Source organism: Oncorhynchus kisutch, linkage group LG13 (assembly GCF_002021735.2).
Source record: "Oncorhynchus kisutch isolate 150728-3 linkage group LG13, Okis_V2, whole genome shotgun sequence".
Classification (NCBI taxonomy): domain Eukaryota; kingdom Metazoa; phylum Chordata; class Actinopteri; order Salmoniformes; family Salmonidae; genus Oncorhynchus; species Oncorhynchus kisutch.
In genome coordinates this window covers 20,746,171-20,773,011 of record NC_034186.2, presented here as the reverse complement: position 1 = coordinate 20,773,011, position 26,841 = coordinate 20,746,171, and the positions used below count along the sequence as shown (strand labels likewise).

General features: G+C 42.5%; 1 protein-coding gene across 10 annotated transcripts in view; it reads left to right on the top strand.

The window, feature by feature from the left end:
- ptprfa (protein tyrosine phosphatase receptor type Fa) overlaps positions 1-26,841 on the top strand; it is a 408,795-nt gene that overhangs the window by 276,173 nt on the left and 105,781 nt on the right. For 4 of the 10 annotated variants that reach the window (XM_031785719.1, XM_031785717.1, XM_031785721.1 and 1 more), the window contains exons 7-13: positions 12,255-12,524; positions 15,183-15,328; positions 15,539-15,780; positions 16,009-16,202; positions 16,933-17,066; positions 17,437-17,581; positions 22,331-22,636. In XM_031785719.1, the coding sequence (XP_031641579.1) occupies positions 12,255-12,524; positions 15,183-15,328; positions 15,539-15,780; positions 16,009-16,202; positions 16,933-17,066; positions 17,437-17,581; positions 22,331-22,636 (1,437 nt within the window). Of the gene's footprint in view, positions 1-4,930; positions 4,943-12,254; positions 12,525-15,182; positions 15,329-15,538; positions 15,781-16,008; positions 16,203-16,932; positions 17,067-17,436; positions 17,582-22,330; positions 22,637-26,841 lie in introns of all 10 variants that reach the window. The other 6 variants (XM_031785723.1, XM_031785722.1, XM_031785724.1 and 3 more) reach the window with 2 other exon arrangements.

The following is a 26,841-nucleotide window of genomic DNA, read 5'->3' as shown; positions in this document are numbered from 1 at the left end:
GAAATACAGGAGGTTAGCTGGTCCTGCTTACACTAACTGGTTAACTTACCCATTCTTCTCCACAGCGAGTCCCGTTTAGCTATACAAATTCTCCACATGGATATATTCAAATCACTACCTGACTAGAAACTGTCAAGTCAACCAACTACTTCTTCACTTGAATAATAGAGCATCGAACCAGTCAACTGGTCTGTTAACCAGTCAACTAGTCACTAAACCAGTCAACCAACCAGTGAACCAGCCAACCATTCAGTGAAAGTCTCAGCCTAAACTGTTGATGCCTGTTGTGTCTGTTCTTGTTCTGTAAATGTTTTGTCTGTTCTCTGTGGGGGTTATTTTTGATTTCTTTTTCATTTGATATTCTCCTGGAAGATTGCATACTTTTAATAACTGTCTCCTGTTATTAGGGTATTTGAACCCATTCACCTCACAGGAGTTGAAACAGGATGTTTTGACTCTTAAGAGGTGAATGGGAGGTCAGGTGTGGTTTCACCACAGTGTCTTGGGCTGCATCCTAAATGCCACCATATTCCCTATAAAGTGGACTACTTTTGACTAGTGGTCATAGGGCTCTGGTCTAAAGCAGTGCTCTATATAGGTATAGGGTGCCATTTGGGACGCAACCTTGGTGAAGTGGAGGGAGTTATTATAGGCTGGTGGTACATGTGCAGTCTTGAAGGAATACAAACAAGGTCAATAGACACCTGGATGGTTACTGTTATCGTGAGAGGAGGAAATTCCCAGATCAACAAGATATTCATTCTATGGTTGCATCTCAAATGGCACCCTATTCCCTAAATTGTGCACTGCCAGTCTGTGTTCTCCTAGTACAAAGTGAACAGGGCTGATCAAATCAAACTGAACCTCCATGGTATTTTAGAGAGGACGTTTTGGCAGGAAATGATTCAATTAGCCGCTATTCCACCATCCAATATCAGCTTCTCAAAGGCAACTTCCATGCTTCAACTCTAGTTGATTCCATATGACCTCGCTTTTACATGTTTTGGACACTCCTATAGACTTTCAACAGTGCTCATTGCAAACACATTGAAAAAGTTCCTTAAGGACAAATAATGAAGTTATTCACACCTGATGTTACTGAGACCATTCTGATATATCATTATTGGTTGTAGATTACCAGTTATCCATTTCCATACCATAAATATTTCTTCATATTTCTTAATTAGTGTCTTAATCAAGTCTTAATTCATGGCATCACATAAATTACTTTGTTCTTCAAATTAAATGTTAACTAGCTTCCAGTAGGATAATATGTTTTCCTTGCAGAGTTATAATTCTTAAGTCAATGTTATAATGTTCCCTCCATCTAACTTCTTCAGATAACTTCACTACCAAAAACGTGTAATTATTCAGGTTCTGACACATCTATACCACAGCATAAAAGCAGCAGTCCTACCCTGCATTGCAGCAGATGCCTTCTGGGTAAATTGTCCCCTGATTGACCTCCGACATACAGACAGGAAACATCCTATGGATGTGGAAACCTGACATGCATCCCATTCGCTTGAATGTTTGCTGCATTGTGGAACAGTTTGTAATGAACGACACATTTCCCCAAAACATCCTTGTAAGTTCTTGAACAGACTTTGAGGTACGTTTTCTCCCGTTTGGTGGGTGTGTTGAGGTGTGGCTTGAAGCACACACGTGTTTAAAGGCCAGTGGCCATGCTGACAGCATTCCCCAACCCACAACCCAATCACTCCCCGTTTTTCATCTGGTCATTCAGTCCCGTTTTCCATAAAATTGAGTGTTCCAGAACGTGAACTCGTACTGTACACAGCCCTGAAAACCTCCTCATTCAGCCCGGCTCGTGAATTCCCCGAGATTATGCAGGTTGACATTTATTTTCATGAGTCTTGTCCTGGAGGCAGAACTGATCGATTTCCCCTTAAATAGGCCAGCTGCAAAGTCAGAATTGTATTTATTGTAAAAATTCATGAAAAATTTGCTTTTTGGTATTAATTTAAGGTTACGGTTAAGCATTAGGGTTGATTAGGGTTAGCAATGTGGTTAAGGTTAAGGTTAGGTATAAAATTGTATGACTTTGTGGCTGTGCTAACTAGTGACCACTCTGCAGAGCTGCCTTCAGAACAAGATTCATGACGACAAACGCTAACCTGCCCAGATTACATACATGACCCATTCAGTGATAAGGAAGTGATAAGAAAACTCATATAAAATACATATAGAGGAGATGATATCCTGCTGCGCTCCCCTTTTGATCTGGGTTACGTCCCAAATGGCACCATATCCCCTACACTCTATTCCCTCTATAGTGCACTACTTTTGACCAGAGGGTTTCATTAGGGACGCATACCTTGGACCACATGGCAGAGGGAGTGCAGATGCAGGGAATACAGATTTAGCATTGGTCTGTTTGATGAATGGCATTTAATATATGTATGAGTGGTCTGTAATCAGCCTGCACATGCCCTGTGACTGAGTAAGAGGTTGTGTAATTGGTTGCTTGTGTGTGTGCGTGCGTGCGCACATGCACATGTTACAATCCTGCAGTATGTGCATGTGTGCGTGCAATGTGTGTGTGAGAGCAGATTACATCTCACCCTGGAGAGAGAAATTGCCTTTGAGAACGCAAATAGTATTTTTAAGTGTTCCTTACACTGTGAAAAAATGATGCATATTCTATAGGAGTATTTTTCACTGAAATCCCTCAGTCCATTATGCGTTGCCATGGAGTTTTACTTTATTGTTGAATAATTTGAGAAAAATAAACTTCATACGCTGTGCTGAAATATCATTCTACTAAACCTACAACTGAAGTCATTAAGGTCACGACCTTTAGGCTTTTTCCTGTGTGTTGTTTTCTTACTCGTTTCTGTATCTGTACAATGTGTTCCTGTCTGAACGGGTCTAACTTCTGTCTCTCCAGGTGTGTGCTCTACTTTACCAGGCTTGTCATTTCCTTTGCACATTCTGATGCCTGAAATAGAGTGTGTGTGTGTGTGTGTGTGTGTGTGTGTGTGTGTGTGTGTGTGTGTGTGTGTGTGTGTGTGTGTGTGTGTGTGTGTGTGTGTGTGTGTGTGTGTGTGTGTGTGTGTGTGTGAAGAGGGATGGTTTTCTTCTCTCTCTTCTAAATCTGTACTACTTCCTTTTATACTGTCTGTCTCTCTCAGCTTTTTCTTTCTGATCACCGGTGTTCTTGTATCATATACACAGACTGTATATGGGAGCGTTCATTTCACAAATGCTTATCCTGCTATGAAAAAGAAGTCTACCATTGTCTGTGTGCTTTCTCATGTCTGTATGTGGTTTGCCTTCGTTTCACTCAATGTTTCATGTGCCTTGGGGTTTTCTGAGTTTCTCTGAAACGTGTTTGTGTGTAATATTTTTTGTGTTCTTTTTTTTCCTGTGTGTCTGTCTGTGTGTCTGTCTGTGTGTCTGTCTGTGTGTCTGTCTGTCTGTCTGTCTGTCTTTGTGCGCATTGTGTATGTGTATGTGTGTGTGTGTGTGTGTGTGTGTGTGTGTGTGTGTGTGTGTGTGTGTGTGTGTGTGTGTGTGTGTGTGTGTGTGTGTGTGTGTGTGTGTGTGTGTGTGTGTGTGCATTGTATGCAAGGTTAGAAACAGTCTTTAAAACAAAGGAACTACATCTATAAAGCATATCATCTTTACAATACTCTGCTTACGTAGCAATACGATTGTGCACATATGACCCAATGTATGGGACATTATTTATAGGATACATTGAAATCACTATACTGGTTCACCATCGTGTCCCACCACCATCGTGTCCCATTTGATAATGTCTGTCAGGAAACAAAGGTGTTAACAGGCCATTGCCTGTATATTGAGTGAATGATGCACAGAGCTGTATCTGTTGTCAGTGTATAGCTCTGTGGTCAGTGTATAGCTCTGTGGTCAGTGTATAGCTCTGTGGTCAGTGTATAGCTCTGTGGTCAGTGTTTAGCTCTGTGTTCAGTGTATAGCTCTGTGGTCAGTGTATAGCTCTGTGGTCAGTGTATAGCTCTGTGGTCAGTGTTTAGCTCTGTGGTCAGTGTATAGCTCTGTGGTCAGTGTATAGCTCTGTGGTCAGTGTATAGCTCTGTGGTCAGTGTATAGCTCTGTGGTCAGTGTATAGCTCTGTGGTCAGTGTTTAGCTCTATGGTCAGTGTATAGTTCTGTGGTCAGTGTATAGCTCTGTGGTCAGGCCATTTTTTGTGTGAGTCTCTGACTGAGGGTATGACTAGTTCAGAGTCAGTGACGTCAGTGATGTTTGTATTCACACCCAGCCTCTCTCTGCTCTCCTCAGTGGCTCTGCTAAGAAGGAGTCAATGAGCAGAGTAAATGTGGCCTGACTTAGCTACCGGCAGGACACTGTCAGCTTTGTGTGCATAATGAAGTCCGCTTGTCAGCCAGGGAGACTCTGGTTGTGTCCCAAATGGCACCCTTATTCCCTTTATAGTGCACTACTTTTGACTCTGGTCAAAACTAGTGTGATTTCTAGGAACTAGTGTTCCATTTGGGACTTAGCCCCTGACTCTGTAATTCCATCTTAATACATGATGGGAAGGGAGGGGCTTAGGGCATGAGAGTAGTCAGGAAAAGGGAGGAGTGTGTGTGTGTGTGTGTTTGGTTGTGTTGTGTTGGGTTTATATTAATGTATGTACTGTATGTGAGATGTTGCTATGTGTGTTCTGTGGGTGTGTTTATCAATGCACTGGCTTTTGTCTCCATAGTGTTCTCTTCACTTTCTCTTTTATGGATAAGCGGAACTATTTGCCTGTTTTACTCTCTTTGTTTCTCCTTGTCTTCCTCTTCTTCCTCTTCTTCTTCCTCTTCCTCCTCTTTTTTATCTTCTTGTTTTTTCTTTTTCTCTCTTATGTTTATTCCCTCCATCATCATCGCACCCCGCCATCCAAAAAACAATCCAAACCTCACCAAATCCTCTCAGATCAACGAGAAGGTTGGTTTTTTTTCACTCTTCACCTTCCTGCTTCTCCTCCGGTACCCCACAGTGCACCCAGGGTCAGCGGACTGGAGCCTGGCAGCACCCACAGCATCAGGCTGGGTGCCAAGGCCCGTCCCGGCCTGATGGGCCTCTCAGGATACTATCTGCCTTTACCAACCTGAACCTCCTATGTGCATCTCCTACCTTGTCCCTACCCCTCAACCATACCGCTGCTATGCTGCTTGCCTCCACCCTCAACCATCTACACTGTTATGTCTTTGAATATGCCTGGCATGGATGGGTCTTCTCTGTTAGCTTCAGTCTGTCACGTACGGACAGACTGAAGGTGTTCCTCACCTCACCTGGGGTGTGTCTATTCCATCCCACCATCCGTCCAACCATGGTTGTGTACAAATTGGCACCCTAGTCCCTATATAGTGCACTACTTTTGGCCAGAACCTCATGGGGCCTGAGCCCTCATATCTCTGCTGCCCACAGGCTCTCACTAATCTAGCTGAATGCACCACTCACCTTCTGTTACCTCTCATCCACCTACATCAGCTGGTAGCATAGCTCTTCACCATACAATCTTAGAGAATACAGAGACATAAGGATCATACCTTGACTTTGCCCTATCTAAGATACCCACTCAATTCTGAATGAATAGGGGTTGGATGTGGATTTCTTTCTCATCTAGGGAGTAACAATAGGCTATCAGTAGAAAGCATTGCAGCCTTGGCTATATCCATTGTTTATGATATCTTGAAAATGAGGAGCGTGTGGGCTCTGAGTGATGGAACGGTCAGGTCTTGTATTATTTTGACACCAGCCGTGTGGTTTCTCATTGGCTAATGGTATTTATACTGGGGTGAGGGAACACATATAAGAATGTTGCATGAAGCTTAAGAGATCAGATCTATTTACATACAAGTTCAAATTTCAATATTTGCCTTTTTCCGAACCTCTCTGGAACACTTAACCTATTTAGGCGACCGTGTTGCATTATTCTGGTTAACTGGGAAAAGCCTTCAGAGTTTGTGAGTGTTTAAACGGGCTAAATCAGCTTTGATTGTTTATTCTGGAATCAGTATTCAATTTGGGCTTCCAGATTTAGTTCACAGAACAGTGAGAGCAGAGAAAAACAGGGTGACGGAGAGACTAAGGCGGCGAGGAGGATCATTATTCTTTAAATATGTTTTTTTCTTTATTTGAAGGACCCAGTGTGTTTTGCCATATTTTTTTTCTAGTCTGTCTTTTCAAGCTTAAAGCTGAGCTGAGGAGCTGTCTCTCTGTAGGGGAGATAGATAAGAACCATCTCAGCCACCCGACCCTCCTGCCAACTCACACATCAGCGAGGCACTTTCCAAAATTGAGGTCCGTGCTAACAACTTACCTCCCAATAATCCCAGGCAGTCTAATGCCTTTTCTCTAATAAAGGACTATATTTTGGATAGATAACCAACTCATTCCTCTCCTTTGTATTATTCATAAATACTTACTAAGTTACTTTCATTGATAGAGAAGGAGCTGCAGGAGATGCTGTCATCTCTTTCTCTGCCTCCTCTCATTGCCAATATATTATTTTCCCAGTTCAGTTGGCTAGGAATCTCAACTCTCCATTCTGTCTGCTCCAAACAGATGACAGAAGTAGCTTTCTGGATGCTTGTAGCTTTGTCAGAAGACAATTGGTCAGAATAGAGAAATATTCAAAGTCCATGTAATGTATGATATATAAGATGTTGCACTGTATACCAGTACACATTAATGTTTGCATTGTGTGTTACACATCTAATTGACCATTATGCTTTGCATAATGCATTTCCATGTCAAAGTGCATTCCCATGTCAATGTTTCTGTCAGAATTTCCAAAGCCATAACCCATCGTATTGAAGAGACTGTTTGGTGAGAAATGTTGGTTCTCTCTTCTATGTAAGATGTTGGTAGACCAATGCTCCTAGATCCCAGCACAGAGTATAAAGAATGGACGAGAACCTCTTGACCTGGAGCTCATCTTGTAACCAGATGACTTTTTAATGTTGTTGTTTGTTTTGTTTACTTGTTGTACAGCGGGTCAGTAGACTCCCGTTTTAGTCAATACAGTGTGGTCTTGCAGTACCTCCGCAGGCAGGCAAACTGAAGTCGAATAGTTTTACTGGCATTGATTAGACAAAGACTTTGAGTTTGTCTGTAAATTACTACAGGGATAGTTGTGTTATTGTTTATTATAGGACCATTTTGTGTGATCACTCAAGCATGGCATCATGATCGTAGCTGCTCTCTAGCTAGCTAGTAATGTGCTTGATGCTTTGTTTGCCTTGTGCCTGGGCTGCTGCATGCCTTGCTTGACAATATCTGTGTGCCAAAAATGTGTGTGCAACAACAATTGTGCTTCCACCCCCCCACACCCTCCACCCCCTACCGCCCTCAGCTCCAAATCCTTACCTTTTCTTTATCAGGACTCTGCTTCCAATCCCAAATCCTTCCTTCCCTCTCCCCTTCTCTCCCCCTCTCTCTCTGTGGCATGCCAATGAAGATAAGAGTGTGTCTGCATTATAACTGCCAGCTTCTCATGTTGCTACTGCTGATACTACTTCCTCTGATACTAAAACTGCTTCCTGTGAAACCAGTGACTAAACCCCATGGCGTTCTCCTGCTCCCTTCTACTGCATGGAGGATGACATTAGTTCTCTTCCTCCAACACTTTCTGGTGACCTTTATCCTTTGACCTGTACGACCGCCTCCATAGCCAATAATAATCGAGATAACCCCTTGTTATAACCTTTCTGAGTCACACACTCGGTCAGCAAATCAACACTAACCATTTTGTGACCATTTTCCATATCCATGGGTAACCTCCAACCTCCTCATCCTTCTAATAATGTACACAGTGACTAATGTTGGCTTGCTCTAATTCCTCCTTCTATGCCCTGCGCTGCCCAGCATGTCACTTTGACACCTTGCAGACTCCAATCTAACAGATTGGTGCATTTCCTCTGAAAAGCTATGAGTCACTCGACCATTGGCCTCAAATTGATTACAGAGGAATAGATGTATACATCTCAAAATCTCAGTGTTTTCGTGACTTGAATAAAGCACACTCAGACTTTATTTAAGGTTTGGTGCATACATAGATTGTGCACATGGCACACATCTATGCATGCACTCACACATACAGTGCATTCGGAAACTATTCAGACCCCTTGATTCTTTCCACATTTTGATACGTTACAGCCTTATTCTAAAATGGATTCAATGTTTTTTCCCCTCATCAATCTATTCACAATACCCCATAATGACAAAACAAAAACATTTTATTCTACATTTTTGCTTATGTATACAAAAAAATTCTAACTGATATCATATGTACACAAATATTCAGACCCTTTGCTCAGTACTTTGTTGAAGCACCTTTGGCAATGATTACAGCCTCGAATCTTCTTGGTCATGACACTACATGCTTGGCACACCTGCATTTGGGGAGTTTCTCCCATTCTTCTCTGCAGAACATCTCAAGCTCTGTCAGGTTGGATGGGGAGCGTTGCTGCACAGCTATTTTCAGGTCTCTCTAAAGATGTTAGATCGGGTTCAAGTCAGGGCTCTGGCTGGGCCACTCAAAGACATTCAGAGACTTGTCCCGAAGTCACTCCTGCGTTGTCTTGGCTGTGTGCTTAGGGTCGTTGTCCTGTTGGAAGGTGAACCTTTGCCCCAGTCTGAGGTCCTGAGCGCTCTGGAGTAGGTTTTCATCAAGGATTTCTATTTACCATTCATCTTTCCCTCGATCCTGACTAGTCTCCCCGTCCCTGCCACTGAAAAACATCCCCACAGCATGAAGCTGCCACCACAACGCTTCTCCATAGGGAAGTTGCCAGGTTTCCTCCAGATGTGATGCTTGGCATTCAGGCCAAAGAGTTCAACCTTGGTTTCATCAGACCAGAGAATCTTGTTTCTCATGGTCTGAGAGCCCTTTAGGTGCCTTTTGGCAAACTCCAAGCAGACTGTCATATGCCTTTTACTGAGGAGTGGCTTCCAACTGGCCACTCTACCGTAAAGGCCTGATTGGTGGAGTGCTGCAGAGGAGGTTGCCTTTCTGGAAGGTTATCCCATCTCCAGAGAGGAACCCTGGAGCTCTGTCAGTGACCATCAGGTTCTTGGTCACCTCCCTGACCAAGGCCCTTCTCCCCCGACTGCTCAGTTTGGCGGTTCCAAACTTCTTTAATTTAAGAATGATGGAGGTCACTGTGTTCTTGGGGACCTTCAATGCTGCTGAAATGCTGCCCTTCCCCAGATCTGTTCCTTAACACAATCCTGTCTCGGAGCTCTATGGACAATTACTTCGACCTCATGGCTTGATTTTTACTCTGACATGCACTGTCAACTGTGGGACCTTATATAGACAGGTGTTTGCCTTTCCAAATCACACCCAATCAATTGAATTTACCACAGGTGGACTCCAATCAAGTTGCAGAAACATCTCAAGGATGATCAATGGAAACAGGATGCACCTGAGCTCAATTTCTAGTCTCATAGCAAAGTGTCTGAATACGAATTTACGTTTGTTATTTTTTTATACATTTGAAAAATTTCTAATAACCAGTTTTTGCTTTGTCATTATGGGGTATTTTATGTAGATTGATGAGAGAAAAATGGATTTGATCAATTTTAGAATAAGGCTGTAACGTAACAAAATGTGGAAAAGGTGAAGGGGTCTAAATACTTTCTGAATGCACTGAATGCATACAAAATCTAAGCCACAGCTTAGGTAAGGTAAGGTGAATACAGTAGAAGACATAGGCTTAATGAAAAAGGGATTTTGTTATGTTGTGTTTGTGTAGCACCAGGTGCTTTAGCTACCCATAATACATCACAGTTGGTAGTTATCTTCATGGGGGGGGGGGGTTAGAGATGGAGGGAGAGAGAGAGTGAAAGAGGAATAGCTACCTCACCTCACACCCCATGCAGCATTCAAGTCACATAAAACTGAGCTGTTTGTATTAGACGAAAAAAACTACAATTTTGGTCCCCTGCCTGTTTTTAAACCCAGTTTGGGGAGATGTATCTGCTGGCCAGCCAGGGCTGGTGGGCCCTAGAATAAGTACTATATTACTACTCTGCCTGCATCATTTTACTGTGGTAAGGAAATAAGCAAGTCATTTCTTTGTCATGATGATAAACACCGTTTTTAAGAGAGTTGTGATGTGAATAATATTGCCTCTATTTTATCTTCAAACACAAAACAGAGGTCTGCTACAGAGTTCTCCTCCCGCTTCCCAAATTAAATTCTGGCTACATCGCAAAAGGCACCCTATTCCCTACATAGTGCACTACTTTTGAACAGAACCCATTGGGCTCTGGTTAAAAGTAGTGTACTATATAAGGGATAGGGTGCCATTTGGTTCGGTGTTTTGCTGCAACCTTGGATCTTTCCTGTTCAAAGAGAGATGAAAATGGGAACGTTAGTTATTTATAGGTCTCATTCTCAGACAGTATCATACTGCTGCTTACTGATGATCAAGAGTCTCAGCGCTGTCTGAAAGGGGATAGTTTTGCGGGTGACTTAATGCGAGTTCCTGCAGATCTGTGTGTGTTGGGAGATCAATTGAGAATTGAAACGTCAAGGCCTGGTTTTGGCTGCTTGCTGTGCTTCACCTGCAGGATGATTTACAACCTCCACTCTGTGAGGTTATAGCAACAGAAATACAGTGGTAAAATATGAGATTGGCAGTAGTGGCACCCTGATACATCTAAAAGTTTTGCAACTCGACTTTAAAAAATTTCCTCTTTCTGAGATTTTGACCTGAGATCACTCTAAAACGTTAAACGGAATGGCCCATAACTTTGGCCTAGAGCCAGCCCTCTCCCTTCGTCTCACTACCTCTCTATCTATTTTTTATCTCTCTCTCTCCTCTCCTCCTCACCTTCTTCCACCCTCTGTCGTTCCCTCTGTCCGCCTCGTCACGTTCTCAGGCAAGGCCAGTCTCCGTGGGAATCCGCGTTAATGTCAACCATCTGTATCACAGACCCTTATGGTTCCCTCCCGTCCTTCTTTTCTCCGGTCCCAGCAGATAGACAATGCAGCGCTTGTATTTACAGAGAGGACGGCCTCCAACACCACCAATATGTTCTCTCTCAAGATTACTATCTCCTCTCTTGTCTCACTTATTGAATGACTGACTGAGCTCATGCAAATACTGAACTTTAATTTCTCTAAGTTATTATTCACTTGGTTGTAACTAATTAACTTAAATAGTGTACGTGATTGAGCCAAAGAAAGACATTAGGTGCATAGAATCCTCTTTCAGTTTCTTTGTTCAAAGAAGCACCCCTCCCAAATGATACAACACTAGCTATACCCTGCTGTGTTTCATTTAAGTTGTCAGCCAGTGCAAAGTGAAAACGTTATTCAGTGTGAAAGCCTAAGGATCTGTCCCAAATGGCACCCTATTCCTTATGTAGTGCACACATTTTGAACAGGGACCAGATATGGCTCTGATCAAAAGTGGTGTACTAAATAGCGAACAGGGTGCCATTTGGGATGCAGGTCAGATCTGTCATAAACCTCTACATCTCTCCCTGTTTATCTGACACAGCATGTAGTTCTCCCCTTCTACCCGGTGAAAAGACCGTAAGCCACCATCTAAGCCCCTCACAGCCGGAATATTCACAATTTGCGCTTAAATGATACTTTGTAAGTCACATTTCGTGACCATTCTTAGCCTTCCCTTTCAAGGGGTGTGTGAGCACTTTATCTGCTATGCCATTGAGCTATGTATGTTTAATGCATACAGAGTAGCGTTGCAGCATTAAGTCAGATGTAATGAGCTGTACTTCCCAGCACTTAAGGGGATTTCTAATGCTGTATGGGAGATAACAATGGAGAAGCCTGTTCTATTCACTCGCACTTAGAGACAGAACGAGTGGTAGTTAGCTAGGTAACTCTGAATGTGGCAGGGAAGCGTTAGACTAGCAGCAGCAGTATCTATTTCCAGATGAGTCTTAACCCACATATCAAAGCAGGAAATCCAAATGCACTCGTGAGAAATCCAGCTTTAGCCCTTAGCCTTTTTTCCCCAAATATAACATGAAAGGGGAGGAAAGACCTGTTTCACAGTTGCGTAATAGATATAAGTAGTACATGATTTGTCTGAAGTTTCCCCTCCTAACTAACTATAGCAGGGTTGCCTTATGCCTCTATTGTCCCAGAGAACAGCATACAGCGACAGCCAGGCCTGACTATCAAGGTATCAGGCTATCCCAGCCACCCATGCATTGTCCCCCATCAAACCTCCAGTTCCTTGCCCACTCACCCTCCTCTGCTCTCCACCTGCAGTGCGCCGCGTGCCACCCCGGTTCTCCATCCCGCCCACCAACCATGAGGTGATGCCGGGTGGCAGCGTGAACCTGACGTGTGTGGCAGTGGGAGCGCCCATGCCCTACGTCAAGTGGATGATGGGAGTAGAGGAGCTGACCAAGGAGGAAGAGATGCCCATTGGGAGGAACGTGTTGGAGGTCACCAACATCCTCCAGTCTGCCAACTACAGCTGTGTGGCGATATCGTCACTCGGCATGATCGAGACCACCGCGCAGATCACTGTCAAAGGTGAGAGGGTTGGGAAAAGTGTGAGAGAGGTTGTTTGGTATTTTGATCGTTTGTTGTGCCTGGGATGCAGTGAGTTAGCTAAGTTGGATATCTAGAAAAGTGGCCCTCATTTAAGATCAATATGTCAACATCCAAAATTAACAGATGGATCTAGATCCAGATCAACATCCATCTGAGATATTTTAAAGTGAAGATGAATATAAGATAGACATTTTATGTACAGTATGTATCTCCATCTTAGACTGCACTATCAAATCTTAGTAAGCTATAGCTCAAATTGTATTTTAAGTTTTGCTACAGAAGTCTTTGTTTCTCATCACCAGTCATCTGTCTGTACGTCTCAGAGAGAGTCTGGTAAAGGGGTCATATTTAAATGACTAATCCCTCAGACACCGGATGACAGTGCATGCATTAATATTCTCATCAATAATTCAACATGGCTGAGATTTTTCTTTCCGTAAAAACCAACGATGACAAACTACTGTAGCTAGCAAGGCATCTCGAGTTTACTTTCCCATTACAAAGTGATCGTGCTTTCAGGAAATAGGCCTACTCACTGTATCTAATATGTACATTTTTTAAATAAGGGGCTTAGCTATAGGCTAATCATTCCAAATATAATTGGTAATAGACGACTTTGTTAGTTACATGTGAAAGGCTTGAAAATAGGTTATCATATTATCTCTCCTTTTCTCTGAGGTGAGTTGAGCAGCCATGACATATGAGAGAAAAGTCAGTTCATTCTCCTAGGAATTGTTATGTGCACTCACTAAAACAACACGTAATATCCGTGTGAGTATTTGTGATGCTTCAATACCTATTAGTCTAATCAATCGTTCATTCACTAGAGTTATTAGAGAGAATCTCAATTCGTTTTATGAAAGATGAGATTTGAACAGAGCGAAGTCTACTTCTTCACTGCTGACTTTGAGAATGAGTGGGGTCATAGGGCAAGACTAAACAAACACAATATGACTATCAATAAGCAAATAATACGGCAAGAGAAATACATAAACACGTATCCAAAAACTCCCCAAATTAGCTCACAGTGTTGCCAGATGGTGGGATATTTTCAAGTGTTGGTAGAGGCTCTCTCCCCTGTAGAGACTCCTACTGATGATAAGTATTCTGCATAAAAGGCCCTAACGTCATCTAACGTCATCTATCTTAACATCACTCAGCACTCAGAGTAATACTTTAGAGGTTTCACATTGTTCCAAAAAATAAATAATGCCTCCGTCCAAAATGGCACCCTATTCCTTACACAGTGCACCCACTTTGGATCAGAGCCCCATAGGCCCTGGTCAGAAAGTAGTGCATTATATAGGGAATAGGGTGTTATTTGAGATGGAGCCAGTAATAGCAGATGTGGAGAAAGGCGTCGGGAGTCAGGCGCTGCAGCTGTATGAGGTTGTTCTCTTGCTCTAATACCTCTCGGTTGCTAATGCCCATCTGACGTCTGCAAGGCGAGCTGTTCTCCCGGTTTTACACTCCAACGCCTCTTACTTTAGCAGATCCATTTGGACTCTGACAGCAGTACTATCATATACAACACAAAAGTGATTTAGCAACCATTTTCAGCCAAAATTGTATTACAATGATGCTCTTTCCATTTGCGATGGAAATAGGAAAACCTGGGAGAGCGTGTACATTACCATTACCGTGAGGATGTACATCTTGTGTTTCAAACTTAAACGCTATGCCAGTGTAGAACACAATAGTATTATATTATACTCTTATATGTTATGTAATTTGTCACTTTGCAATTCCATAGAATGTCAAATAATTGAAAAACACCACAAGAAATCTTAGCACAAAACCAGCAAGATAACTTCCATTAATTTCACTCCATTTTACATTGAGTCAGTCTGGTTGAGTCTACTTTCTATTTGGGTTATTTATATCAGACTAACACCAACTATTCTTCAGTATCTTAATATTATAATTTTGTATTGATACTCCTTTACCTCACATTGAACACATTTTTTATTTTGCCAAAGGGAAGCCTCAAGCCCTGAAATTGTTTTTTTGGATCAATATATAAATAAAATTAAAATAGAAAATACACATTACTCTATTCATCTCGCTATTCAAGACTCTCGGGTTAATTGAAGGAGAAAGTTTTGCCCTAGATAGCAGAGAAGGAGAGAATAGGCTTTCTATTCAGAGCGAGCGAGAGAGTGAGAGTGTGTTCTGAATGGTTGGTGTTTTGCCTGTGAATAGGCAGAGTGGGTGTCACACTGGGTGAGAGACTTTGCTTTGAGAGATAATGAACATGGCTGGCTTGGCCCCTCCAGTGACAGGTGAGGGACTGAAAGAGACAGGCTTCTGAATAGTGATTGACTGATAGGATGTGAGTGCTGTCCTTCTCGCTCTTTTCACTCTTGTTGCTGCTCACAGCTCTGGGGCCTGCATTAGTGAGATAGAGCACTTTCAACCTATTTAAGGCCTTTATTTGTAGTATTCTGTTAGCAGGACTGGACGAAGGATGGTAGAATAGAATGGAATAAAATAGAATAGAAAAGCAAGAGAATAGAGTAGAATACAATGCAATAGAATAGTATACTTTATTGTCCATTAAAACAGAAATGTATCATTTGCTGTTGTAATCTTCCATGAACGGTGTATTACTCTCCCTCCCCCTGGTCTGTCTGACAGCCTTGCCCAAGCCCCCCACCTCCCTGATCGTGACGGAGACCACAGCCACCAGCGTCACCCTGACCTGGGACTCTGGGAACCCTGAGCCCGTGTCCTACTACGTCATCCAGTACCGGGCCAAGGTCTCTGACAACAGCTTCCAGGAGGTACAGTCCAATGATTCCAGTGGATCAGTGGGTTAGAGTATGGGGCTAGCAACACCAAGTCTGTGGGTTCGATTACCACATGGTTGTGGGTTCTCTTCCTGCGTAGGCCACAAATACTAAATATATGTGTCAGGGTCAATGTTGACAGTTCTGTAACTTTGGATAAAAGTCTGCTGAATTATCATATGTCATATTATCATTCTATTTTAGGTGGATGGGGTAGCCACCACGCGCTACAGCATAGGTGGCCTCAGCCCCTACTCCGAGTACGAGTTCCGCGTCATGGCGTTGAACAACATCGGGCGTGGCCCTCCTAGCAGCCTCGTGGACACCAGGACCAGTGAGCAGGCTCCATCCTCTCCACCGCTAGCTGTACAGGCTCGCATGCTCAGCGCCTCCACCATGCTGGTCCAATGGGAGCCGCCTGAGGAGCCTAATGGACAGATCAGAGGGTAAGATATTATATTAATATATAATACCCTCTGACCAGGCTCTAACCCACTGAGTAATATTATTGAACCCTTTATAAGTCCTATCTGCTTCATAAAGCATGTATGCATTTCATACACCTAGGTTGATATTACATGTCTTTTCGTCTGATGCTTTGCCAAATATGTGTATATTTTTAGGTTCATTTTCTAAACCTTGTTGATGGATTGATTTTCTAACCCTCTCCTCAGTTACCGGGTGTACTACAGCTCGGACCTCAGAGCCCCACTGAGTGGGTGGCAGAAACACAACACTGACGACAGCAGACTGACCACCATCTCAGGGCTGACCACTGATATCACTTACAGCCTCAGGGTGCTGGGGTTCACCTCTGTAGGGGACGGACCTCCCTCTGATGTACTGCAGGTCAAGACCCAGCAGGGAGGTGAGCGGACACTCTCAAGTAGTACACTACCTAGGTGGTGGCATGTACAACTTATGTAGTTGGGGAGAGCCGAGTGGACACTGTTACTTATGAAAAAGGGACACTACCTAGGTGGTGAGTGTACACTGTAAAGTATAAAACAGGGGGCACTTTGTGTGTTAGGGCTGTTTCAGCTGTAGGCCAAGTCTCCCTAATAGAGGTTTCACTTTTCACTGAGTGAATATCCACATCCACAAGGACATTATCTACTGTGTCCTCAAAGTACAATGTAGATCATGTCTACTCCACAGTTTCCTCCTCTTCTGACACCTCTGAGAAGAAAAGTGATAAAGTGATGAAGTGCCCCAGAATAGTTTGTAGTGCAGACACGCTCATCTGAAATGGCTTCCTCTGTACTGTAGACTTACTCTAGATTTGAAAGGTATATTGTAGCCACTTGTGAAAGTGTTCTGTATATTTCTGATATTTGTGAAACCGCTGTCTCAGCTCCATAACAGAGTAAAAGCACAGCACCTGTGTCTCATAGCATGTCTACAGACTCTACAATAGTCTATATGATTCACTTTGTCCCAATTCTTTACCCGTCTGTCTAAAGTGTTCACTTCCCTTTGTGGGGAGAAAATAACTGGTGTAAGATATTCTGATGCTTTTAAATAGATGGGGAGGACTGCATGCTTTAGGAGAATAAGGATGTAACCTTATTTTATCTGGCTTTTCTCTCTGCCTGTAGTACCAGCCCAGCCATCTAGTTTCAACGCCGAGGCAGAGTTGGACACCCGCATCATGCTGTCGTGGCTGTGGCCTGTCCAGGACCAGATCACCAAGTATGAGCTGATGTATTGGGAGGCTAACTCTGGCAACAAGGTAAATGGCTGATAATATCCTAACTGATAACAATATTCATGGAGTAGACGAATTGTATTATCTGTCTCGAAGGACAACGGAAAATCATAGATGTTTCTGTTATCCTTTACTCTGTTTGTTGTCTTTCAGGAGTTGCAAATGCAAGCTAGGATCCAATAAGTAATTCCTACTATGTGTACCTTTTTACGTGAACGTGGTACATATTAACTTTGGGGATTACAATATCTACTTTTCTCATTGTGCTTTGAATACTCTCTCGTGACAGGCATTAACATGTAAAGAGTAGCTAGCTAGTGCACACAAGATTTGTTTTTGGCTCCTGGATTCCGAGACTTTTACTAACGTCTCTTCTGCCTATTTTCTCCATCAGCTCCATGTGACCTTCCTTCCAGCGGGGTCCTATGCTGTGGAGGGTCTGAAGCCAGACACCCTCTACATGTTCTCCCTGGCTGCTCGTTCCGAAATGGGCCTGGGCGTCTACACCCAACCCATCGAGGCCAGGACTGCCCAATCCAGTAAGTACTGTAGCCCAACTCCCTGACCCAAACTTACCGTTCTTTACCTCTCTTTACTTCGAGTTGTGTTGGACAATAGGGGCTGTTTTTGGTCCACACCCCAATGCCCAGACACCCCAATGCCTTTTCTTCTTCTGCGGAGTCCAGGTGGGAGAAAGGTAGGTCATAAAGGTAGGTCATATTTTGCGGTCAGTTGTTAGTTGAGTTATTGTGTTTTTCTTTATTTTGAAAGCATGCTAAAGTATGGGTCTTTGACTTCTACATAGCTTGTGAATTGAGGCCAGAGCAGTAAGAATCTGTGAAAATGTCCTCCTCTTTTGGCACTTAAAGCACGGTGCACGGACTCTTTTACCCACTTACCACAGGAAGAAGACTGGTCATCTTTTAAAGCCTGCACCTCTAACCCACCTGATCTTAAAGGAACAATTTGAAAATAATGCGCTCAGTGGTTCGTGGACATTTCACAGAGATACGCTTGTTTTTGTGAGAAGTTTTTAAAGAACAGGAATTTCGCATTAGTATGTAAAGTGTATAAACTAAACACTAAATATCATGTCTTAAAATATCTTTATTATTTTATGTTCTGCTGATACGAGAAGAATCTGGCTGACTTTCAATGGGAAAGTGAGCCAGTCAGGTAGTTCATTCTTGCACAGCATTCATCCTAGCTGACTCCATGTTGTGCAATTTTCCTTTTTTACCACTTTTACAGACTGAATTTAAAATGTATTAAATTGAACTTTTATGTCACTGGCCTACACACAATACCCCATAATGTCAACGTGGAATTATGTTTGTAGAAATGTTTACTAATTGATCAAAAATGAAAAGCTGAAAAGTCTTGAGTCAATAAGTATTCCCCTTTGTTATGGCAAATAAGGAGTAAAAATGTGCTTAACAAGTCACATAATAAGTTGCATGGGCTCACTGTGTGCAATAATAGTGTTTAACATGATTTTTAAATGACAACCTCATATCTGTAACCCACACATGCAATTATCTGTAAGGTCCCTCAGTCAAGCAGGGAATTTCAAACACAGATTCAACCACAAAGACCAGGGAGGTTTTCCAATGCCTCGCAAAAAAGGGCACCTCTTGGTAGATGGGTAAACATTTATTTTGAAAAGCAGACATTGAATATCCCTTCGAGCATGGTGAATTTATTAATTACACTTTGGATTGTGTATCAAAACACCCAGTCAATACAAAGATACAGGTGTTCTTCCTAATTCATTTGCCGGAGAGGAAGGTAACCTTGGTGAGGTAAAGAGTGACTTTAAAACAGTTAAAGAGTTTAATGGCTGTGATAGAAGAAAACTGAGGATGGATCAAAAACATGTACTTACTCCACAATACTAACCTAAATAGAGTGAAAAGAAGGAATCTTGTACAGAATACAAATATTCCAAAACATGCATCTTGTTTGCAATAAGGCATGAAAGTAAAACTTCAAAAAATGTGGCAAAGAAATGTATTTTATTTTCTGAATTGTGTTATGTTTGGGGCAAATCCAACACAACACATCACTGAGTACCACTCTTCATATTTTCAAGCATGATGGTGGCTGCATCATGTTATGGATATGCTTGTCAGACTAGGCAGTATTTTAGGATAAAAAGAAACAGAATATAGCTAAGCACATGCAAAATCCTTGAGGAACACCTGGTTCAGTCTGCTTTCCAACAAACACTGGGAGACAAATTCACCTTTCAGCAGGCCAATAAACTGAAACACAAGGCCAAATATACACTGGAGTTGCTTATCAAGACGCCATTGAATGTTCATGAGTGGCCTAGTTACAGTTTAGACCTCAATTGGCTTGAAAATCTATGGCAACTCTTGATAATGGCTGTCTACCAATGATCAACATCCAACTTGACAGAGCTTGAAGAATTTAAATAATAATTTACAAATATTGTACAATCCAGGTGTGCAAAGCTCTTAGAGGCTCAGAAAGACACTGCCAAAGGTGATTCTAACATGTATTGACTCAGGGGTGTAAATACTTATGTAAATGAGATATTTCTGTATTTCATTTTCAATAAATGTGTTATTTTTGTTATTATGGGGTATTGTGTATAGATGGGTGAGGGAAAAAATATATGTAATCTATTTTGAATTCAGGCTGTAACACAACACAATGTGGAATAAGTCAAGTGGTATGAATACTTTCTGCAGTGTGAGGCAACAATGTGAGGAATGTGAGGAACATTCCTTGTCCCTATTTGTAGTCAGTCGATAACAAACCACAGCCCATCGGCCATTGCACATTTTGACAAATAGTATGATAAATCCAGTGCGTCACATTCCACTGAGTACATAGATACAAAACATGCTCATTTCCATTGTGATGCAGAACCCAGCAACCTAAAACAGACTGCTGCACAGAAGGCACGGCGGCATCATAAATGTCACCATAATTTGTCATTATAGTTTATAATGAAACATGGCACCGTACTGTACTATACGTTTATGTATGGCCTCGGCATCCACCAACACAATCACTGTCACCTAACCGACGCTAATAACGCTGAACAGCTCCCCCTTAATCCAGTTTTTAGCACATAACCAGACCCCTCCGCCACACCTCTGCTATTGTCACTACCTCAGCCTCCTCTCTGCTCCCCTCACAGCACTGAGCATGGTCTCTCCAGGAGATCTAGAGGTTGGAAGCTGAAATATTTATGACAGGTTTGCCAAAGGAATCAGAGCTTATTCTTAGCCATTTGTTTTACTTGTCAGCTGTGAAAGCCTTCCTGTGTGGAAAGGGGAGAGCCATTCTGTGTCCCAAATGACACCCTATTTAGTGCACTACTTCAATGGACCCTGGTCAAAATGAGTCTTCTAAACAGGGTGCAATTTAGGACACAGACCCAAACACTATACAGGGCTTTGGTTCCCATAGGAACAGAGGTCCCTAAAATGAGGCCTCTCTCTCTCTCGCTCCCTCTCTCTGAAGTCAGTCTCTTATCTGCCTGCTCACTGACACACAGAGCCACTGAGTCGCCATTTCAAGAAAGGTGCTGCCACGGCAAAGAGTCCAGCAGGGCTGCTCTTTCACGCTTCTGCTCTATTCCCCTTGCTTCTCCAAATCACTTTCACAATTCTATCACTATATCTGTCCTCAATATTCTCACTCCCCCATTCACCATGTCATATGATCTGTCTGGCCCTTTATCTGTTATTTGCATTCTTTTATAGCTATATATCTCTCTGCTTCTCTATCTTTTCGTGTTTCTTACAACTCTGTACCTGTTTGAAACATATCTGTTCAATCTGTCTCCCACACATAGACTCTCTAACTCTCATCTACTCCCTCATGAATATACACATAAAGGTTCAGCTGAACAGCAGGGAATTACTCTGTTGCTTCCCAAATGGCACCCTGTTCCCTATATAGTGCACTTCTTTTGCCCAGGGCCCATATGGAATAGGGTGTCGTTTAAGACACATGCTCTGTTTTTTCTGTCTTTATCTGTATTTGAACTCTGTTAATCACTTGGGTGTCTGTATTCTAAAGGAAGGAATGGCCTGTCAAGGATGAGCCTTTTAACACCAACCAACCAAACATAACTTATATTGAAGGCATATTGTGTCCTGCTTCCTCACTGCTCTGGCTGCCAAATCACAAGCAGGCATGTTAAAGGTTATTTTCTACACAGTGGTGCCTCAGTAACCCTCACCCACCCACTACCTTCCCCTTGTTCATACTGGGTTGTCATATACTGGAACATGTATTTTGCTCATATTGTGTGTTGTTTATGCATTTAGTTGTTTTTAATTTTTATTGTGTCCTGTTTTGCAGTTGAAGTATTTAATTTTTCTTCTGCACTGTGGAGAATTGTGAGAGACTATAAAATAAAATAAACATCTTTAGTAGAAGCATAACCCTTATACACCTACTATAGCTCATTTAGAAACTACACACCTACTATAGCTCATTTAGAAACTACACACCTACTATAGCTCATTTAGAAACTACACACCTACTATAGCTCATTTAGAAACTACACACCTACTATAGCTCATTTAGAAACTACACACCTACTATAGCTCATTTAGAAACTACACACCTACTATAGCTCATTTAGAAATGACACACCTACTATAGCTCATTTAGAAACTACACACCTACTATAGCTCATTTAGAAACTACACACCTACTATAGCCCATTTAGAAACGACACACCTACTATAGCTAATTTAGAAACTACACACCTACTATAGCTTATTTAGAAACTACACACCTACTATATCTCATTTAGAAACTACACACCTACTATAGCTCATGTAGAAACTACACACCTACTATATCTCATTTAGAAACTACACACCTACTATAGCTCATTTAGAAACTACACACTTACTATAGCTCATTTAGAAACTACACACCTACTATAGCTCATTTAGAAACTACACACCTACTATAGCTCATTTAGAAACTACACACCTACTATAGCTCATGTAGAAACTACACACCTACAATAGCTCATTTAGAAACACATTTCAGACTGCCTTGCACATGATTACTCTGAAGCACATTGGTAAGGAGTTACAGACTACAGTATATGGAGCACTTCCTCCCAGTCCAGAAGGCCTGTAGTTCATCCCAAATGGCACCCTATTCCCTATACAGTAGTGCACTGTCAAAAGTAGTGCGCTATAGAGGGAATAGGGTGGTATTCCCTCTCCCATCTCTCCTGCTTGACCCCCCAACCACCTCCATGTGTCCCCCCCCCTTTCCTCCAGCCCCCTCAGCCCCGCCCCAGGAGGTGCACCTTCTGAGCCTCAGCTCCACCAGCATCAAGGTGAGTTGGGTGGCACCCCCTGCAGCCAGCCGCCATGGGGACATCGTCCGCTACTCTCTGGCCTACCAGGCCGCCACCGGTGAGGACCTGGAGCGCCACAAGGTGTCGGGCATCAGGGCAGATGTTTCTAGTTATATCCTGGAGGGCCTGGAGAAGTGGACAGAGTACCAGGTGTGGGTCAGGGCTCACACGGACGTAGGCCCAGGCCCAGAGAGCCCCGCGGTCAGGATCAGGACCAAGGAGGATGGTACGTCCATTGCTGGGGCTTCCTTCCCTAGGGAAGCACTTCTGGCACTAACCCAGCTTGGTCTTGGGTCTCTACTGCTGCTGCTGCTGTCCCCTGGCCTGTCTCTGCCTCTGTTTGGCCTCTCTGCTCCTCTCTGCTGTGGTCAGGCTGGAGACTACTTTCCTAGCACTAAACCAGCCCTGCTACTGTTATTACTACTGCTACTACTACTACTACTGCCACTACTGTTACTACTACTGTTACTGCTACTGTTACTACTACTACTACTGCTACTTCTACTGTTATTACTACTGTTACGACTACTGCCATTACTGTTACTACTACTGTTACCACTACTGCTACTACTACTACTGCCGCTACTGTTATTACTGCTGTTACTACTACTGTTACTACTACTACTACTGCCACTACTGTTACTACTACTGTTACTGCTACTGTTACTACTACTACTACTGCTACTTCTACTGTTATTACTACTGTGACGACTACTGCCATTACTGTTACCACTACTGTTACCACTACTGCTACTACTACTACTGCCGCTACTGTTATTACTGCTGTTACTACTACTGTTACTACTACTACTACTGCTACTACTACTACTACTACTACTACTACTACTACTGTTACTACTACTACTACTGCTACTACTACTACTACTACTACTGTTACTACTACTACTACTACTGCTACTACTACTACTACTACTACTGTTACTGCTACTGTTACTACTACTACTACTGCTACTACTACTACTACTGCTACTGCTACTTCTACTTTTACCACTAGTTACACTACTACTACTGCTACTACTACTACTGCCGCTACTGTTATTACTGCTGCTACTACTACTGTTACTACTACTACTACTACTACTACTACTACTACTACTACTGCCGCTACTGTTATTACTGATGCTACTACTACTGTTACTACTACTACTACTACTACTACTGCCGCTACTGTTATTACTGCTGTTACTACTACTGTTAGTACTACTACTACTACTACTACTACTACTACTACTGCCACTACTGTTATTACTGCTGTTACTACTACTGTTACTACTACTACTGCTACTACTACTACTGCTGATGCTACTACTACTACTACTTCTACTACTACTACTGCCACTACTGTTATTACTGCTGTTACTACTACTGTTACTACTACTACTGCTACTACTACTACTGCTGATGCTACTACTACTACTGCTACTTCTACTGTTACCACTACTGTTACCACTACTACTACTACTGCTACTACTGTTATTACTGCTGTTACTGCTACTGTTACTACTACTACTGCTACTTCTACTGTTACTACTACTGTTACTACTACTGTTACTACTACTACTGCTACTTCTACTGTTACTACTACTGTTACTACTACTGTTACCACTACTGTTACCACTACTGCTACTTCTACTGTTACTACTACTGTTACTACTACTGTTACCACTACTGTTACCACTACTACTACTACTGCCACTACTCTTATTACTGCTGTTACTGTTACTACTACTACTGCTACTTCTAATGTTACTACTACTGTTACCACTACTGTTACCACTACTACTACTACTACTACTACTACTACTACTACTACTGCTACTACTACTACTACTGCCGCTACTGTTATTACTGCTGTTACTACTACTACTACTACTGTTATTACTGCTGTTACTACTACTGTTACTACTACTACTACTGCTACTTCTACTGTTACTTCTACTGTTACCACTACTGTTACCACTACTACTACTACTACTACTACTACTACTACTACTACTGTTACTACTACTACTGCCGCTACTGTTATTACTGCTGTTACTACTACTGTTACTACTACTACTGCTACTACTACTACTGCTACTTCTACTGTTACTACAACTGTAAACCACTACTGACAATACTGTTACTACTACTGTTACTACTGTTACTGCTACTGTTACTACTACTACAACTATTACTACTACTACTTCTACTGTTACTACTACTACTTCTATTGTTACTACTACTATTACTACTACTGCTTCTACTGTTACTACTACTGTTACCACTACTGACACTACTGTCACTACTACTGTTACTACTGTTACTACTACTATTACTACTGTTACTGCTACTGTTACTACTACTATTACTACTGTTACTGCTACTGTTACCACTACTGACACTACTGTTACTACTACTTCTACTGTTACTACTACTGTTACTACTGTTACTGCTACTGTTACTACTACTACTACTACTACTGCTTCTACTGTTACTACTACTGTTACCACTACTGTTACTACTACTTCTACTGTTACTACTACTGTTACTACTGTTACTGCTACTGTTACTATTACTACTACTACTTCTACTGTTACTACTACTGTTACCACTACTGACACTACTGTTACTACTACTGTTACCACTACTGACACTACTGTTACTACTACTGTTACTACTGTTACTGCTACTGTTACTACTACTACTACTACTACTTCTACTGTTACTACTACTGTTACCACTACTGACACTACTGTTACCACTACTGACACTACTGTTACTACTGACACTACTGTTACTACTGACACTACTGCTTTCAACCCAACCCTTTTCTGCTACTTTCCCCAACGGCCTATCTCTGCCTTTCTCTGGCCACACTACTGACACTAACCCTGCACCGGGATTCTTCTACGACTACTACTTTTCTAATGCTACGACCTCCTGCTGCTCTACTCTACGGCCTGTCTCTGCTTTTCATCCTGTTCCTGAGTGTGCTGTCATTTCTCTAACCCGGCAGCGGGCTGGGCAGTCTGTGTTGTCTGGAGAGGAGTCTGAGTCTGACAGGCTCCATCTTCTCACATACTGTATATAACAGTTTTGAGGTCTGGTCTGAGGCGCTGTGGCATGCATAGTGGCTAAATGGGCTGTGCATGGTAGGCTAGCACAAAACGATGGTCAGCTCAACAAACGAGCGTGCTGTGTTAATTACTGACATTAATCAAATTGAACGCAATGTGTGTTTATAACTGACGTCCTAAAATTGCAGCCTATTCCCTCTGGGTCTCTGGTCAAAAGTAGTTTACTAAATAGGGAATAGGGTGTCATTTCGGACACATGCAGAGTATACCGCCTCACGGTGTCACAGTAGCACGGTCCAGCGCCTGTGGTCTCTAAGTCTGAAGACACTATTACAGTAAATCCTTGCAAGGGGTTCCGTCTGTTTTGTCAAGACTCAATCCACCACATCGTAACCTTGAGAGCAATAGGCTATTTTCCTGGGCCACTGGAGAAAATCAAAGTATCAGCGGATAAGTCCAAGAGAGGCTTAAGACCGATGGGCAGCATAGTGTGCAGGGCTGTAGAGCCCATCCCTCTTCTTGTCCTCTACACCGGGTTTCTTCGTTCTCGCGCTGTTTGTCCATCAGCACAGTGTGTGGACCGAAGCTTTTCCTAATGTCCTCTTTTTCTCCATCCAGTTTTTCTGCTTCTTTCTCCAGCCATCTGTGGTGACCACAACTAACAAATGAAGATGGCCTGTGCTCTTGACATCTTCCTGCCTCCCCCTCTTCCACTTCCGTTTTAATTATGCTAGGCTTTTCCATTGTCTGGATTAATTGTCTGGATTAATTTGATTCCCAGGTGCCTTAAATGTTTTTGAATTGTCTGCGTCTATTTTTCCGAGCATGAGACCTGTCTCAGTGATCGTAATGGCTATTTGGCTACTCTCGCTATAGTTTATTTCTATTCGTTATTATTTTTTTTGCACTTTGGGAGAAGCTGCTCTTTTTCAGACCTACATACAGTATATCTGGTCAGAGAGCTGGACATATATAGCTTTTGTAGCAGAGTTTCTTCTCTTTATCTTATTATCTCCATCTTTCTCTCTCTCTTCCCTTCTCTGTTTTTCTTTTATGTCTCACCGGGTTAGTTAGGGCTTCATATAAAGACTAGAAACAGCCTATAATGCCTTCGCAAGAGACAAGCAGAAGCAAAGCATTGTCTTTAGTTAAGCACGATGTTCCTCTCCCACTCAATCCCATCCAATAACCTTGACTGTGTCACCTCTCTCTCTCTCTCTCTCGCTCTTGCTTAAATATCTCAATCTCACTCTCCCCCCCTCTCTCCACCTCACTCTCTCCATCTCTTTCTCCCCCCCCTCTCTCCACCTCACTCTCTCCACCTCTTTCTCCCTCTCTCTCGCTCTCTCTC